We start from the raw sequence: 15,932 nt of genomic DNA, 5'->3' as shown, positions 1-15,932 counted from the left end.
GTGACGGGGTAAAGCGGGCTTTGAGTTGTCCGCAGTGGAGTAATGCAATCCCCTGGAAAATAGAGAAGAGATTGCCATATTGTCCATCTATCCGCACTGCCCGAATCATTTTTTTTTCAACCCCTTCATCTTGGGGTATTCCCTTCCCTTGAATGCCGTATGCCACGTCTTGGATCCTGCTCATAAGAGTCGTGGACGAACCCATAGTTGGGATGGAAAGGCAGTCGACCCACTGCCGTCTCACCCAGGAACCCGATCAGCCTGTCATCCTGTCTCAATCCCTTCATCTTGTCTCGAATCACCCATCTCGAATTCACCCGTATCACATCACACATTGAGCTGTGGAACTCGGAACGCCATGTCTAGGGCTCTTCCCGAGCTCAGTGGCCATGATGGAGGAGGTAGCGGACTTGCGAGCTCGGTTGGTTGAGAATTGCGGAAAACTAGACGCCAAGGTCTCAAGCCTCCCATTCGAAGGCCTCGTTAGAGAGAGCCGTGTCACAGAAGCCGCCCCGACACGGTACGGAGCATAAACAGTAAACAAGCCTTTTGCATGACCCGCCGCGTCCCTGACCATGGGGGACAGCATCCGGTGGATGCCGTTTGGGGAACGGCCGGTCGGTTGCTGGGCCAGAACAGACAGACCAGGGGCATTTTTCTTTTTAGGGCCTGGGTTCGTACCAACCATGATGGATCCATGACAAGTCGCCCGTCAGCCAAAGTCCCCTGATGATGCAGCCATCACGAGAGGCAGAGTACCGCCTCTTTTTTGCCGTCTGTTCCTCCGTAGACTGGCGGATGAGTGTGTCTGTCTGACGAGAGACCATGACTGACTAGACGCGCCATGAGGAATGCTTCCTAGACATCCGATCCTTTGGCGATAGACCGTTTGTGGCGCGGGATCAAAGCCAAGTGAGACCGAGAAAAAGAGACATCCATCATTAGAGGGGAGCCACCACGCCTTTGTCGCTTGGCTGCAAATCTGCCACCCGGCCATCTCGCGTACAGTGCGTTGATCTCATTATGATTGCAGATTCGATTAGTCCCCAAAGCGCAGTTTCAGAAATCTCTAATTTTCCGTAGTCTTGGATGATATGACCGTTAAACTTTGGGACTCCGTCATGTAGATGAGGCTCCTTGCTAGACGAACAGGAGAGCCAGTCTCCGCTTAGTGCTGTAGCAAAATCCAGGCTATGACAGACTCGAGATCGGGGCAAGGCAGAGGAAGAAGAAAGAAGAGGGCAGATCCAGGGGAAGACGCTGCCGGGCCTGCCGTGTGGCTATGGGCAGGGAAAAAGCTCGTATGGCGTCCGTTTTATGCCGTGGTCGTGGGACAAACATAGCAATGAATACCAAAGTGCAAAGGGGGGCCTGCTGCGCCCATGAGGTTCTTGCGCTCTCGGCCCCTGTGGTCAGCCGTACGGAAAAAACTGGCACCTCCCACGGTGTACGTACCCTCCTCCCCGTATCCAGCGGAGGCAGGATGGCATGTGGTCTGCCTGTCCCAAGAAAACAATCCCTTTTCCCAGGCTGTTTTTATTGGTGTTGTGAACAGTTAGTAGCGCCGAACAACCTCACGACCTGGTGAAGGCTCCTTATCGCCTTTTTCCTCCCTTTAATTCTTTTCTTGTTGTTTCTGACGCTCGTTTTGTCTACCCGCACCCTTACTCTCGCTCAGAGTGCCCGTTGACCGTTCTCATTTGACCCGGTAACGTGGCCGACGCCATTCGCAACAGAAGATTGTACCACGACTCGAAGACGGTCGATTTCCCATCCCCGATCCCCGAGCCCATCAAGTCATCTGCATCGACCATTGAACGAACCCTTACCGAGCCAGCTACTTCATCGAGATAGCCAAATTTTGGCTTCTTGTGCATCATGGCCATGAGCCTCCCACACCTGGGCAGCGGAGGGGGTCCTCACACCCAACCCTCGCTGCCTTCGCTCCCAGCGCATCTCCAATCCGATACGCATCTCACTGCCCATCTCGCCAGTCGTTTCCATGTTTCTCTCCCAACCGCCCAACTCTCGTCTCACGCTCTCATCTCTCTCAACACCTATACTTCTTCGACCAAGGGCCCTGATGGCGGCAAGGAAGGAAGCGCCATGGCTGGCGCTGAGGATTTGGCCGACCGCGCATACCTTCGATTAGGCCACCGATCCGAGAACCAGGCCCTTGTCTTTCTGTATGTGATATCTCATGAGATAAAATCGAATATTTAATGTGTGGACACTAACAATGCCAGGGGTGAATCTGGTTCTGGCAAGTCGACTGTTCGAGCCCATTTGCTCACAGCTCTCCTGAACAAGTCATCAACACCACTGTCCACCAAGCTTTCGCTCGCCGCCTACGTTTTCGATACTCTCACGACGACCAAGACGGCTACGACCCCCACCGCTTCCAAGTCAGGTTTGTTCTACGAACTCCAGTACGACACTTCGGCTACAACCAACCCCATCCTCATCGGTGGTAAGCTCCTTGACCACCGACTTGAGCGTAGTCGTATTGCCGATGTACCCACCGGCGAACGAAACTTCCACGTTCTGTACTACCTGCTAGCTGGTACGAGTGACGCTGAGAAGTCCCACTTGGGTCTGGAGGATTCTGCTGGCCCGACAGGCACCTCGCAGAAGCGATGGAAGTATCTCGGTCATCCCACCCAGCTCAAGGTTGGTATCAACGATGCCGAAGGCTTCCAGGTCTTCAAGAATGCTCTGCGAAAGCTCGAATTCCCTCGCGCTGAGATTGCCGAGATTTGCCAGATTCTCGCAAGTATTCTCCATATTGGTCAGCTCGAGTTCGAGTCGACCAGCCAGACCAGCGTCACCGGAGACGACAGCGGTGGCTTCTCTCACGAGGGTGGCAGCACAGTCACCGCCGTGAAGAACAAGGATGTTCTCTCCATCATCGCCGCCTTCCTGGGTGTCAGCGCTGCTGATCTTCAGACCACTCTGGGTTACAAGACCAAGATGATCCACAAGGAGCGAGTTACTGTGATGCTTGACCCCAACGGCGCCCGCGCTCACGCTGGTGAACTTGCGCGCACACTCTACTCTCTCCTCGTTGCTTGGATCCTTGAGACTATCAACCAGCGCCTCTGCGCTCCCGAGGAATCCATTGCGAACACTGTTTCCGTCGTGGACTTCCCTGGTTTCTCTCAGCAAACCGCCACTGGATCCGCCCTTGACCAGCTTCTCAACAACGCTGCCACCGAGAGCATCTATAACATGACTCTCCAGAACTTCTTCGACCGCAAGGCTGACATGCTTGAGTCTGAGGAAGTCAGCGTAGCACCAACCAGCTACTTCGATAACTCAGATGCTGTGCGAGGCATTCTGAAGCCCGGTAACGGTCTTCTCAGCATTCTGGATGATCAAACCCGCCGTAACCGATCTGACATGCAGCTTCTGGAGTCTCTTCGACGACGCTTCGATGGCAAGAACGCTGCTATCGAGGTTGGTGCTGCCACTGCCAAGCTGCCTGGTAGCAACTTCATGACCGAGAACACCTCTGCGTGCTTTACCGTTAAGCATTTTGCAGGTGAGGTTGACTACCCTGTCAAGGGCTTGATCGAGGAGAACGGTGAGATTATTTCGGGCGATCTTCTCAACATGATCAATGGCACCAAGAGCGAGTTTGTCGCTCGTCTCTTTGGCCAGGAGGCTCTGCAGACCGTCACCCACCCCAACGAGCGTACTGCTGTTATGCAGGCCACTGTCAGCTCCAAGCCCATGCGAGCACCCAGTGTCATGTCCCGAAAGACACACCGAACCGCTAGGCCCAACACTGCCTACCGACGCCAGCAGCAGGATGCTATGGAGGATCTAGAGCAGAAGAGCCAAGCTGGAGAGTCAAGGAAGAACGTCAAGATGACCATCGAGCAGGGAGCTTCAGGCCAGTTCCTGTCCTCCCTGGAGAATGTGCAGAAGGCGGTCACTGATCCTGGTACCAACGCCTACTTCATCTTCTGCCTCAAGCCCAACGATCGACGTATCGCCAATCAATTCGACAGCAAGTGTGTTCGAACCCAGGTCCAAACCTTTGGCATTGCAGAGATCAGCCAGCGACTCCGTTCTGCTGACTTCAGTCTGTTCCTGCCATTTGGCGAGTTCCTCGGCATGGCAGATGCTGAGACCATCCTGGTTGGCAGCGAACGCGAGCGTGCCGAGATGGTCATTGAGGAGAAGCAGTGGCCTAACAACGAGGTTAGAGTTGGTGCCACCGGTGTCTTCTTGAGTGAGCGGTGCTGGATGGAGGTTGCGCAGCTAGGCGAGATGGTCTCCGTGTCAGGCCGTTTCGGTGGTTTGCCATCCTCTGATGCTGGTGATGGTCTTACTCCTGCCGAATCAACGCCCTTCGGCGCCTCCAAGGAGCACCTTGTCTCTGGCGGCAACACGCCTCTCATGTATGGTGAGAAGGCCAAGGGTGGTTACTTCACTGACGACAGCCGCTCTGAAGCTGGTGTCTCTGCCTTTGGTGGTGGCGACATGTTTAAAAACCTTGACACTCGTGAGCAGATGGCCGAGCGAGGTAACGAGAAGTCTTTAGAGGAAGTCGAGGAGTACAGAGACAAGCCCAGTCGAAAGCGATGGGTCGCCCTCGTCTTTGTGCTTACCTGGTTTATTCCCGATTTCCTTGTTCGACTTGTTGGACGCATGCCTCGAAAGGATGTTCGTATGGCCTGGCGAGAAAAGCTGGCCATCAACATGCTCATCTGGCTGATGTGTGGTATTGCTGGTTTCGTCATGGTCGGATTTCCTCTCCTCATTTGCCCAAGGCAACATGTCTACAGCACCGCCGAGTTGTCCTCGTACGACGGCAAGAAGGGTAGCGATGGCGCCTATGCTGCTATCCGTGGCTTCGTTTTTGATATTGGCGCCTACCAGATCAACCATTTCCCCAACAAGCTGGTTTCTGAAGACACCTTCCTCAAGTATGCCGGCAAGGACATCAGCGCCCTCTTCCCAGTCCAGGTTTCCGCTCTATGCCAGGGCAAGGATGGCTCCATTCGTCATGAGGTTCTCCTCGAGAACAGAGATACCAACATCACTGGCCAGCCTCAGCTTCTCCTGCAGAGGGATGTGGATCTCAACTCCAAGTACCACGACTTCCGATGGTTCACCAACGACAGCCGACCTGATTGGTACTTTGAGCAGATGTACATGCTCAGACACACCCACATGAAGGGTAGAATGGGCTATACTGCCAAGTACGTCAAGAAGCTCGCCGACACCAAGAGCCAGTACATCGCCATCCTCAATGGCCGTGTGTACGATATGACCATGTATCTGAACGGCGGTCTGCGTATGAAGGGCAAGAACGACAAGGACGCTCCCAACATTCCTGGTGCTACCAGATTCATGGACTCTAAGGTTGAAGGACTATTCCAGAGCAAGGCTGGTAGTGACCTCACCAAGTACTGGGATCAGCTCAGGCTGGACGAACTCACCAAGGCTCGCATGCTCACCTGTCTCAACAATCTCTTCTACATCGGCGATGTCGACACGCGAAACTCCACTCGTTGTCAGTTTGCATCGTACTTCATCTTGGCTATATCCTGCGTCCTCGCCTCCATCCTGGTCTTCAAGTTCCTTGCTGCTCTTCAATTCGGAGGCAAGAACGCGCCTGAGAACCTTGACAAGTTCGTCATGTGTATGATTCCCGCCTACACTGAGGACGAAGACTCGCTGCGTCGTGCCATGGATTCGCTGTCGCGTATGAAGTACGACGATAAGCGCAAGCTTCTTGTCATCATTTGCGATGGTATGATTATTGGTCAGGGCAACGATCGACCTACTCCTCGCATTGTGCTTGACATTCTGGGCGTGTCTGAGACTGTTGACCCTGAGCCTCTCAGCTTCGAATCTCTGGGTGAAGGTCAAAAGCAACACAACATGGGCAAGGTCTACTCGGGTCTGTATGAGGTCCAGGGTCACATCGTTCCCTTCATGGTCATTGTCAAGGTCGGCAAACCTTCCGAGGTTTCTCGCCCTGGTAACCGTGGTAAGCGAGACTCGCAGATGGTCATGATGCGTTTCCTCAACCGCGTTCACTATAACATTGCCATGAGTCCCATGGAGCTCGAAATGTACCACCAAATCCGCAACATTATTGGTGTCAACCCGACCTTCTACGAGTACATGTTCCAGATCGATGCCGATACCATGGTTGCCCCCGACTCAGCTACTCGCATGGTTTCGTCCTTTATCGATGACACTCGTCTGATCGCCGTCTGTGGTGAAACTGCCCTTACCAACGCCAGGTCTTCGTTCATCACCATGATTCAGGTTTACGAGTACTGGATCTCTCACAACTTGTCCAAGGCTTTCGAAAGTCTGTTTGGTTCCGTCACTTGTTTGCCCGGTTGTTTCTCCATGTACCGAATCCGCGCTGCTGAGACTGGCAAGCCCCTCTTCGTCAGCAAGGAAATTGTCGAGGACTATTCCACCATCCGTGTCGATACCCTCCACATGAAGAACCTGCTTCACCTTGGTGAGGATCGTTACCTGACGACCCTCCTTCTCAAGTATCATTCCAAGTACAAGACGAAGTATCTCTACAGCGCGCAGGCTTGGACTATTGCTCCCGACTCTTGGGCCGTCTTCCTCTCTCAGCGACGTCGGTGGATCAACTCGACCGTTCACAACCTGGCTGAACTTATCCCTCTTGCCCAGCTTTGCGGTTTCTGCTGTTTCAGTATGCGTTTCGTCGTCTTTGTCGATCTTCTGAGCACCATCGTCCAGCCCGTCATTGTCATGTACATTGTGTACCTGATCTACCAGGTTATTGCAAACCCTTCAGTTGTTCCTATCACGGCCTTCTTGTTGCTCGCTGCCATCTACGGCTTGCAAGCCATCATCTTCATTCTGCGCCGCAAGTGGGAGATGGTTGGTTGGATGATCATGTACATCCTGGCCATTCCCGTCTTCTCCTTTGCCCTGCCTCTGTACTCCTTCTGGCACATGGATGACTTCAACTGGGGTAACACTCGTGTTATTGCTGGCGAGAAGGGCAAGAAGATTGTCGTGTCTGATGAGGGCAAGTTCGATCCCAAGTCTATCCCCCGCAAGAAGTGGGAGGAGTACCAGGCCGAGCTTTGGGAGACCCAGACGGCTCGTGACGACGTTCGATCCGAGGTCTCTGGTTACAGTTACGCCACCAAGGCTCAAGGTCCCTTCTCTGAGTATGGCGGCTACCAGCCCAGCCGCCCTGGCTCGACGGTTGGCTTTGCTCCCCAGAACATGTCTCGCATGTCTCTGGCTCACTCTGAGATGCCCGGCAACCGCATGAGCCAGTTTGGCGGATCACAATTCTTCTCTCCCGAGGAGATGGTTGGCATGCCTAGCGACGATGCTCTGCTCGCCGAGATCCGTGACATTCTCAAGACGGCCGATCTGATGACCGTCACCAAGAAGGGCATCAAGCAGGAGCTTGAGAGACGCTTCAACGTCCCCCTGGACGCTAAGAGAGCCTACATCAACTCTGGTAAGTTTCTACCGTACCTCACCTCTTCTGATCTTTCACTAACATGTTATCACAGCCACCGAGGCTTTGCTTTCGGGTCAATTGTAAACGGCGTTTGAAACGACGATGCACAAAAGGAGCGAACACTATAATGTCACAGCATTGCAATACTTTTTTCTGGATTTACAGAGGCGAATTTGGACAGGACGCTAAAACTTGAATAATTGCTCATGTCAAAAAAGGGGTAACCTCTTCTCTTGCCCTCCTTTCTCTGCCACAGAGGAGCTCACAAGACGGCTCGGGCATTGGTTTTCTATACAATATCATAATAATGCGCGCGTGTGGAGCGGAGGAGGGTGTTTTCTGATCTCGGATGATCCATCGTGGAGCGAGCTTTGTGGTTGGGGATATCAGGATATTTCAGTCCCTGAGTTTGGGGCGTGCTTTGCGTTTTTCATGGTGTTTATTCATTTTTATATCGAGGTAGATGGACAGGACATTGTACATATTGTACACCGAGTTTGAACAAGTTTGACGTCTCATGCCAATATTCCACTGTTGTTTCTTGATTATCTTGTGATGACGAGCTGCAGAGGTGATCAAAACCCATCATGCCAGTTGCCTCTCACGTCGAGGATAAAGAGAGGCCAGTATACGCCCTTTAGACCATCCTCCCCGAAAGATAATAACTAGAGTCTACTAAGAATAGGTACAGAAGCTCTAAACCTTCCTTTACCTTTATCACAACGTATCTCTAATTGAATCTTATACTTGATAGGAGCCAGGTACCTCGTCAGTGCCGATGTTCTGGTGTCTCGTTGATTTCTGGACTCGCGTGCCTGTTCAAAGTGACATGTCTCTTGGTAGGAATGAGTATGCTAGTTGGAAGTATTACACCTAGACGATTACCTCGGAAAGAGTCTATGTTGTCACTTGGATCACGCTGTACTGTGTTATAGTTCCGTGAGCCTTTTTGTATAAACGCCGGGTATATATATCAATGCCTATATATCTACACACAACATCCGCTCTACAACACATGTCCCTTGAGCAACTTTTCAACTCCACCCTTGCTCCAAGCTTTCACCTTTTCCTGGTCACACGTTTCCCATATCCTCCTCGTGAGGGCCGTCAACACATCAACCTCTTCGCCGCCCTCGGAGGCTGCTCGCTGCGCATCTAGCCAACCTAGAATGCCGAAGCGGGTGACGAGCGTGGTGCTGCCGCCCTCGATGCATGACGCCCGGTAAATTGTCCTCAGGAGACGGGTGCGCAGGTTAACACGCAGATACGGGTTTGCGCCGAGGGCGAGAATCTTTTCGAACCAGCGCTTGCGGTGGAAGATGCTGAGATCAAAGGGCGTGCGGAGGCTGTCGAGCAGGTAGATGAGCAGCCAAGTGATCTCGGTGTAGTACTTGTCGTCCTCTGACGGTTCGCCGTGGAGCACATCGTGGGCGAGGGGTAGCTTGTCCGGGGCCCAGAAGGGGCTTCGAGTGAGAAAACCATTGACCTTGGGGTATAGCGGATGAAGAGGGTTCTTGAGAATCTCGAGGGCGTGCGTGGCAAAGGCTGTAAAGGCCGATGGGACGGGGCCCTTGTCTACCTGCTCTCTTGAGGATTCGGCGAGCTCAGAGAGGAGGAGCCAGATCTGGTCCTTCTCCTCATACGAGGATTCCTTGAGCTTGGCAGCCATCTTGAGGATGTTTGTGAGAGCTTCCTTGCGGATGTTGATGTGGGAAGAGGATAGGAGACGTATCAGGCTTGCTGCCCAGCCATCTTCAACGAGGTCCTCTGCGTTCTTGCCAGCCCATTTGGTCAGGGCAGTGGCATCCTCATCTTCAGAGAACGGCACATGGAGCATCTCCTCAAGCCTTGAAAGGTCCACGGATGATTTAGTCTTTTCATCTTTGCCAGTCTCCGCCTCGGCGTCAGGCATCTCCTCGTCAGCATCCACATTTGCAGACTTGTCGTCCTTGAGCTTCTTCATCTTGACCTTGCTTGACGAAAACTGATCGCATATCCGCTTGTACAAGGCCTTGGTGAGCTGCTTGCCGTGTTTCAACCGATATGAAGCGGTAAAGTAGGACGACAGAAACTTGCCAAGAGAAGCCTGCTCGGTGCTATCGGCAGAGCTTGTGGCGTACGACAGCTGCTCGACCATGGTCACATTGACCAAGGCAGTGGCACCGTGGGACGAAGATAAGTTTCCTTCCTGAGAGTATGTCTCCAACAAGTCGAGATACTTGATAGGTGAGGAGGCACATCGGTTGATGCAGTTGTCAACAAATGACCAGACCTTCTCCATGTCCTTGGGCTTGACCTCAGCCAATGTTGTCTGCAACGCTTCGTATAGAGGTGTCATCATGGTTGCCTTTGTGACTAGTTGATTTTCAACAGCCACCTCGCCAAGAACCTTCTTGAGCTGGTGAAAGGGAAGATCTCGCTTCTTGTCACACAGCAGCCGCAGGAGAGCCGTGTACGGCGAGGAAGCTGCTCCATCGACGAGCTTGTCGATTTTTGAGAACCATCGCATGCCAGGGGAATAGCTGGCGATAGATACCAGATTCTCGAGTTCCATGACACCAAGAGACACATCCTCAGTCTGCTCGCTTCCTTCATTAAGTGTCTTGAGAACTTCGGTGAAGAAAGGTGACACATCAAAGTTGGCAGCGAGTGCGACTTGCGGAATCACCTCATAGTACAGTCGTAGCAAACGACTGGCCATGGTCTTGTGAAGGATGTTGTCCGCAGGTATTCCCTTGTAAGCCCGAACCACCTCCTTCATATCGGGGATCCGTTGACAGAAGGCATCAATCAGCCGACGGCTAGCTTCACTCCAGGCAGTGTCCTTGGATTTAGATGCATCCTCATGCATTTTCAGGGCTTCAGCAAGTTTCTCGAGTGCCGCGATGAGGATCCGGGTTGCAAAGAAGGATGTGAGGTGAGACTTGGGAGAGAGGCATCGGATGAGGACCTTTTGATTAATGGGAAGAGGAATGATGTTGCCGAGCAGGATGGAGGTGGGAGGAGGAGCCTTGGAAGATCGAGTGCGATCTCCAAAGCGAGGAGGGAGAGGGATCTGCATGGTGTTGAAAAGGAATGCGGCATAACCGATCCATGTCATGGAAAGCTTCGGTTCAAAGGTGAAGGATTGGTTGCTGAGGAAGTACTTGGCGGTGAGTTCAGGAGCAGCGGTAAAGATGGCTACTAGAAGTTCGTTATGCTTGAGGCTTGACCAAGGACGGAGCTTCTGGGCAAACTCGGCGAGGACAAAGTTATACACGGGGATATCATCCTTGTATCTGTCAGTCACGAGTGCTCCATGAGCGCCGGCCTTTCGTCCACTTGGTACAATATCATCGTCTGATTCCTTGGGATATAGGCCTGTTGATGGGTACAAGACACCGGCACTTGAGTTGGTGCAAGCGTAGATGAGGAACTGGTGAGCCTTGTAGCTCACTGTCGACTGCTCCTCGACATCTTCACTGTCGGCGTACGTGTAGAGGCCCAGGATCCGCATTAGTGTCTTGGTGTTGAAGCTTCTGAACTTGATATCTCGGGGAATCTTGTCATCCATCAAAACATGAGATTTCAATGAGTCCAGGATATCCCGGACGAGATAAGGAGGGTCGGTCTTTATCATGTATGTTAAATGCGACAGAAGCTCCTTTTGCGTCAAAAGTTCCTTTCTCCCATCGGAGCTCAAGAACTTGAGGAGGCTCAAGAAGAACTTGACCGCGTTGGTCCTCACGGATGCCTTGCGTACATCCTCCTGGGCGTCTCCAAGGTGTCCGATCTCGAGATTTCTCCCCAGGGAGGTAAAGGTGGAGTTGCGCGCTCGGAAGATACGCTTCGCGTAGGCGCCGCCATCCAAGCAAGTAGCCTCTCGAAGCAGACGAAGAGTAGGTGAGAGAATGAATCCCTTGCTCTTCTCCACAGATAGGTTCTTTGCAATCGACTTGAGTTGTCGCTCTTGGAGGAGCGTCTGGCAGATGCCCAAGCCGTGGCTGACCAGCTGCAGGGAACCTGAGAGGACCTGAAGTAGCAAGGCCAGAACAACCGCGACGGAGGACATGACGCCGTCATTGTTGACTTGTACAGCAAAAGACCACATCTCCATGATATCATTGAGGTAGACAGCATCTTCAGAAGCGTCCCTCGGTTTCACGGCGTCGAGGTACTGGTGTAGGATTTCGAGGTTTTCCCTTCGATCGTCATCTTCGGCGACCAACTTGTCGAGGAGGTTCTTGAAAGATTGAAGGCCTAAAAAGTCAAGGTTAGTCCAGGCAAAGCTTCATCAACCCTCGTCGAGAACCTACCATGTCTGGCGCGGCGCAAATCCTGGTCAAAGGCCAGGAGCTTGCGCAATTGATCGCTCGACGTCACTTCCTCGCTGGTGGGCGTCTCGTGGGTGATCTTCTGGCGCTTCCTGAAGGCGGCGGCGCCGTCTCCTGTGTTGGAGACTCGTTTTCCCATTTTGAGGACCTTGCAGCTCGTCGCAACTTGGATGTCTCGTCCATGAATTTCCTTGAGATTTTGGAGTTCTGCCGTTCACGACCGCTGTCCCGCCTGCCAGATTTGGCGGTTCTAGTGGGGCGTCGGCGTATTGATGATCCGGGGAGCCAATCATTTTACTTGGCTCTTCACCTTGATCAATTTTTGTGGATTTCTTTCCTTGGCATCCATAGGCGCCGCCAAAGAAAGATATCATTATAGTAACCTGCTTTTCTATTGAATGCGCTTCATAATACTAATGTGTTTATTACTCTCGACTAGGTCGGTTAAAGTTTCAACCAAATTGAGTTTCGTGACGTACCATAACACGAATCAGCTATCAAGTCATCCCTGCATGGCAACTTATATATGCCCTCAACTCCTATTAACAAGACTTCACAATGCCTTCAGACACAAGTTCTGGACATCTTAATTCTCAGTTAATTGCATCAAAATGAATACGTCTCCTTCAGAGATCATATCAGTCATTGTTGGTCACCTCGGTGATAAAACTCATGATGCTCGCTACGTCGAGGGCAGACGCGGACTTCTGAATGGATACCGAGATCAAATCTTTGAAGAGTTCACTGGCACAATATGCCTCTATATCCAAATAATGACAGCATATTATCGAGGCTGCTACATTTCGTCATTTGTTGCTAACGCCAACAAGACCAGAGATGGCACTCCAAGTCATGATACCCTCACGTCTTTCACGTCTCCGCTTCGTCAAGGTCGACTGCATACTGGATTCAGATGGACTGACTGATATGGAGTTGAGTACATCTGAGTACACTGACTCTTTATCTGAGCGTGTTGGAAATATCATACGGTCTCTTTTTCGCCTCTTCGAAGCAACACCGCTTGCAGCAAAGCAATTGGCAACAGTTCATTTATCCATTCCTCTACCAGAATATATCATCGAGGCCAATTCACAATAGCCTCCATAGCATATAGCCCCTCGCCCAAACAATTTTCCAGTAATGCACATTAACAGGAGTCTGATTAATGTTAGGACCAAATCTGTCACGTACCTCAAGCTTACTTAAGAGGTATATCAAGAGCTGCCAATGATATCCGGTTTCCTGCTCTCACTCTATGCCTATAGCATTGCCTTTAAGCCTCGATTCATATGTATCGTTTCAAGCAAGATGAGCCGCCTGGAAAAGGTACAATGGGAACTTAGTGATGCCGAGAAGCGTGACACGGAGCTTCGGGTTCGGCAGACGGTATATTCCTTCTTATCGCCGCATCACACTAAACTTGGCAACTCACTCTCATCAGGGTTTGCCGATAACATCGACAAGCTGCTAATGTCGTTGAAAGATTTTCCATCTGGCACACCAGGGAAATGCCAAGAGATGACACCGTTGAACCACCTAGGATGGTTCCTACTGGCCAAGTCGATCGTCTTAGCAGGGCACTTCGTCGGCTTAGTCTGGGGCCCGGTTTCGTCAACTTCTTGTTTGACGGCTGCGTGGACTCGGAGATTCTGTGGCCGTCCAACAGTGATGACAAACTTCCTCACTGGTCCAGTATGAGGCACTTCATGGTCAAAATGACGGATGTGCTGCCATCAGGGAAATGGGTTGCTCTTCATGATCCCGATCGAGAAGAGAGGTGGGCCGAAACCGACTGGGAATCCAACTCGGTCCTAGGCGAGGACGGGCTTCTTCATGTGCGTGGTCCAACGGATTTGCAGTTATTCGACGAGCTCTGCTTGGCTGCCGGAAAGGCCGCAGGACAGATGCCAAGTCTCGAACATTTCTACATCGGCTTCGACGGCGGAGAGAGCGATTGGAGCAAATGGGCGGATACTGAATTGTCCTATGAGCTACAGCGGGCTCGGCATGATGAACCATCCCTCGAGATCAGGGCAGTGCCTATGCTAGACCCAAGCGAAGAGACGATCAAAGTCTGGCGCGAGACTAGTGCCAAGCATGGTGTAGCCTTTTGGATGAGGTCAGGGAGTTCTGACGGTGCCGTGGAGGAAGCGAGTAGAGATGTTGGATAGTTGCAGTTGTCGTTTGAGTATCTACGGACAAAGATGCATATATAGATGGTAATTCACTTACAAGTAAAGCTTGGAATAAAACCTCGAAATGCCTTCTTTTCTAACCTGCCTCTACCAAGAAATCATCTCGGTAGTGAGTGAGTCGAGGTCAACTCCGACTGCGGAGTCGACTCCACCAAAAAAAGGTCATGAGAGGCCGCCGTGATGGCATCCATCACCTTGCGCCACATCCGCCGCTGCCGCTGCATCCACCGAAATCAGGTTCTCGTTGCATCCCGCAGCCATACAGAGGTCAAGGAATGAGACAAGATGCCCTCCAAAGCTGAGAAGTGCGCCCCCTCGGTGGATGGCATGACTAGAAGAAAAAAGAATCCCCATGGATCCGGCGAGAATGAATGACTAGGGATCGCGGGGTTGCCACAGAATGACTTGGACTGGATCTTGGCTTTGTTGTTGAAAAATATCAAGGCAAAACAGCATGTGAAGAAAAAGAGAATGAAAAAAAGGCCTCCAGAAGGGTCCGGCAGGCTTCTAAAGGCATCCCTGCTAGAGAAGCGCATCATGATGGGCTGAAGCTGGCCGCTACTATTCTTAGAATGGAGGGGGAGGGGGGCAAAGTCAGGGGCACCACCATTACGAAAAGGCAACCAAGCAGCATTCGACAGCCGACGATGGAACGCACCATGTTCGCAGGAGCAGAGCAAGAACAGCAGGGAACGGTCCGTCCGTCGATCAGGCTCAACTCTGATTTTCTAGAGGGTCCCGAGGGAGCGGAATTGGCCCATTCTCGCATTCAGCCTTGATGCAGCCACAAAGGGAACATTCCACGAAGAACAAAGCATGTCAATGTCAACCTGAAGCCTGGGATATAACTCGTTGAGCGCTGAGGCAACCATCAATGGCCGCTTACAGAGTGAGATGGTGTTGTCGGAAGGCCTAGGCTGATTTCTCCGTCAGCGCCTCAAGACAAACAACACGAAGTGCAGAGCGTGATGATGATGCTTTCGTGAGTCAATCTCGTGTCGTTGACGCGGCGAATCGAATCGCGTCGCGTCTGTCCCATCGTGTGTCAGCTCACGCCCAAGAACACACGGCCACGACACCAGAGGCCATCTCATCTGCTCGTTCGCTCTATTCTTATTACGGGAGGCATGAAACTGCAAGACGACCGCTTTGGGAACTCTTCCTGGAGCCCAACTTGCCCAAACAAGCACTCTCGACTGGCCCAGGCCGTTGTAGACGTTTCAAAACAGCTCAGACAACCAACCCCGAACACGCGTCTACCCGTCTGTCTGTCGCGACTAAGCCTACAGTGAGAAACTAAACGTGCAGGAAACCGATTTGACAGACGGAGAGATGAAGAAGTGACCATGTCCCGGGGTGCATCTGCCAATCAGCCCGGGGATACAGGGGTCTTGTCTAAACCGACGGGGAGGGGGAGAGAGTGAAAAAAAAAAAGTTGGTGTGTGAGATGATGAGACGTCAGATATCGATTGATTGAATGAGAAGGAGGATTGAGAATTAACAATGAAAAGAACGAGGCCAAGTTTGAAACATGGGTAATACCGACGGCGTCTTTCTTTCTCTTGCTTCTGGACGGCTACAGACGTATTGTTACACAGGAATACTTGTGTCATGTTACTCCAAACCGGCCTCTTTTCTCGACGATTGATAGCCTACTAACGAGATCTAAACCTCTCTCGCCAAGATGCGGGTTCACACCAGTTCAACAGCAGAAAATACGCAGCGTGACGACACACAGCCTCGACAACATCCAGAAAAAAACAAACAAGGGGCCTCAAACCCCGTCATCTCTCGGAGGCGTCCAATGCCGACCCAGCACGAGACCCCCTCGACTAGAATGCACGACATCAACTATCGGGTCCCTCTGTCTTTTTTTTTCTCTCTTCCCTTTCAACTCTGATCCAGTCACAGCTGAGATCCTCTACTGCCTTGCCA

At 51.9% G+C, this 15,932-nt stretch overlaps 2 protein-coding genes across 2 annotated transcripts; one reads left to right on the top strand and one right to left on the bottom strand.

Moving 5' to 3' along the window:
• Window positions 1-1,878: 1,878 nt before the first annotated feature.
• Window positions 1,879-7,573, top strand: NECHADRAFT_49923 (glycosyltransferase family 2; the record flags this gene model as incomplete). Its single annotated transcript, XM_003040038.1, has 3 exons — window positions 1,879-2,186; window positions 2,247-7,486; window positions 7,542-7,573. 3 exons carry the CDS (start codon window positions 1,879-1,881, stop codon window positions 7,571-7,573), a joined length of 5,580 nt encoding a protein of 1,859 aa, XP_003040084.1.
• Window positions 7,574-8,495: 922 nt separating this feature from the next.
• Window positions 8,496-11,941, bottom strand: NECHADRAFT_50208 (uncharacterized protein; the record flags this gene model as incomplete). The annotated part of the gene is made up of 3 exons (XM_003039829.1): window positions 8,496-11,450; window positions 11,604-11,728; window positions 11,785-11,941. 3 exons carry the CDS (start codon window positions 11,939-11,941, stop codon window positions 8,496-8,498), a joined length of 3,237 nt encoding a protein of 1,078 aa, XP_003039875.1.
• Between the last annotated feature and the right edge of the window lie 3,991 nt (window positions 11,942-15,932).

This window comes from Fusarium vanettenii (assembly GCF_000151355.1).
Source record: "Fusarium vanettenii 77-13-4 chromosome 10 genomic scaffold NECHAsca_82_chr10_2_0, whole genome shotgun sequence".
NCBI classification, from domain to species: domain Eukaryota; kingdom Fungi; phylum Ascomycota; class Sordariomycetes; order Hypocreales; family Nectriaceae; genus Fusarium; species Fusarium vanettenii.
Note: the sequence above shows the minus strand (reverse complement) of the source record. Positions and strands in the feature narration are given on the sequence as shown.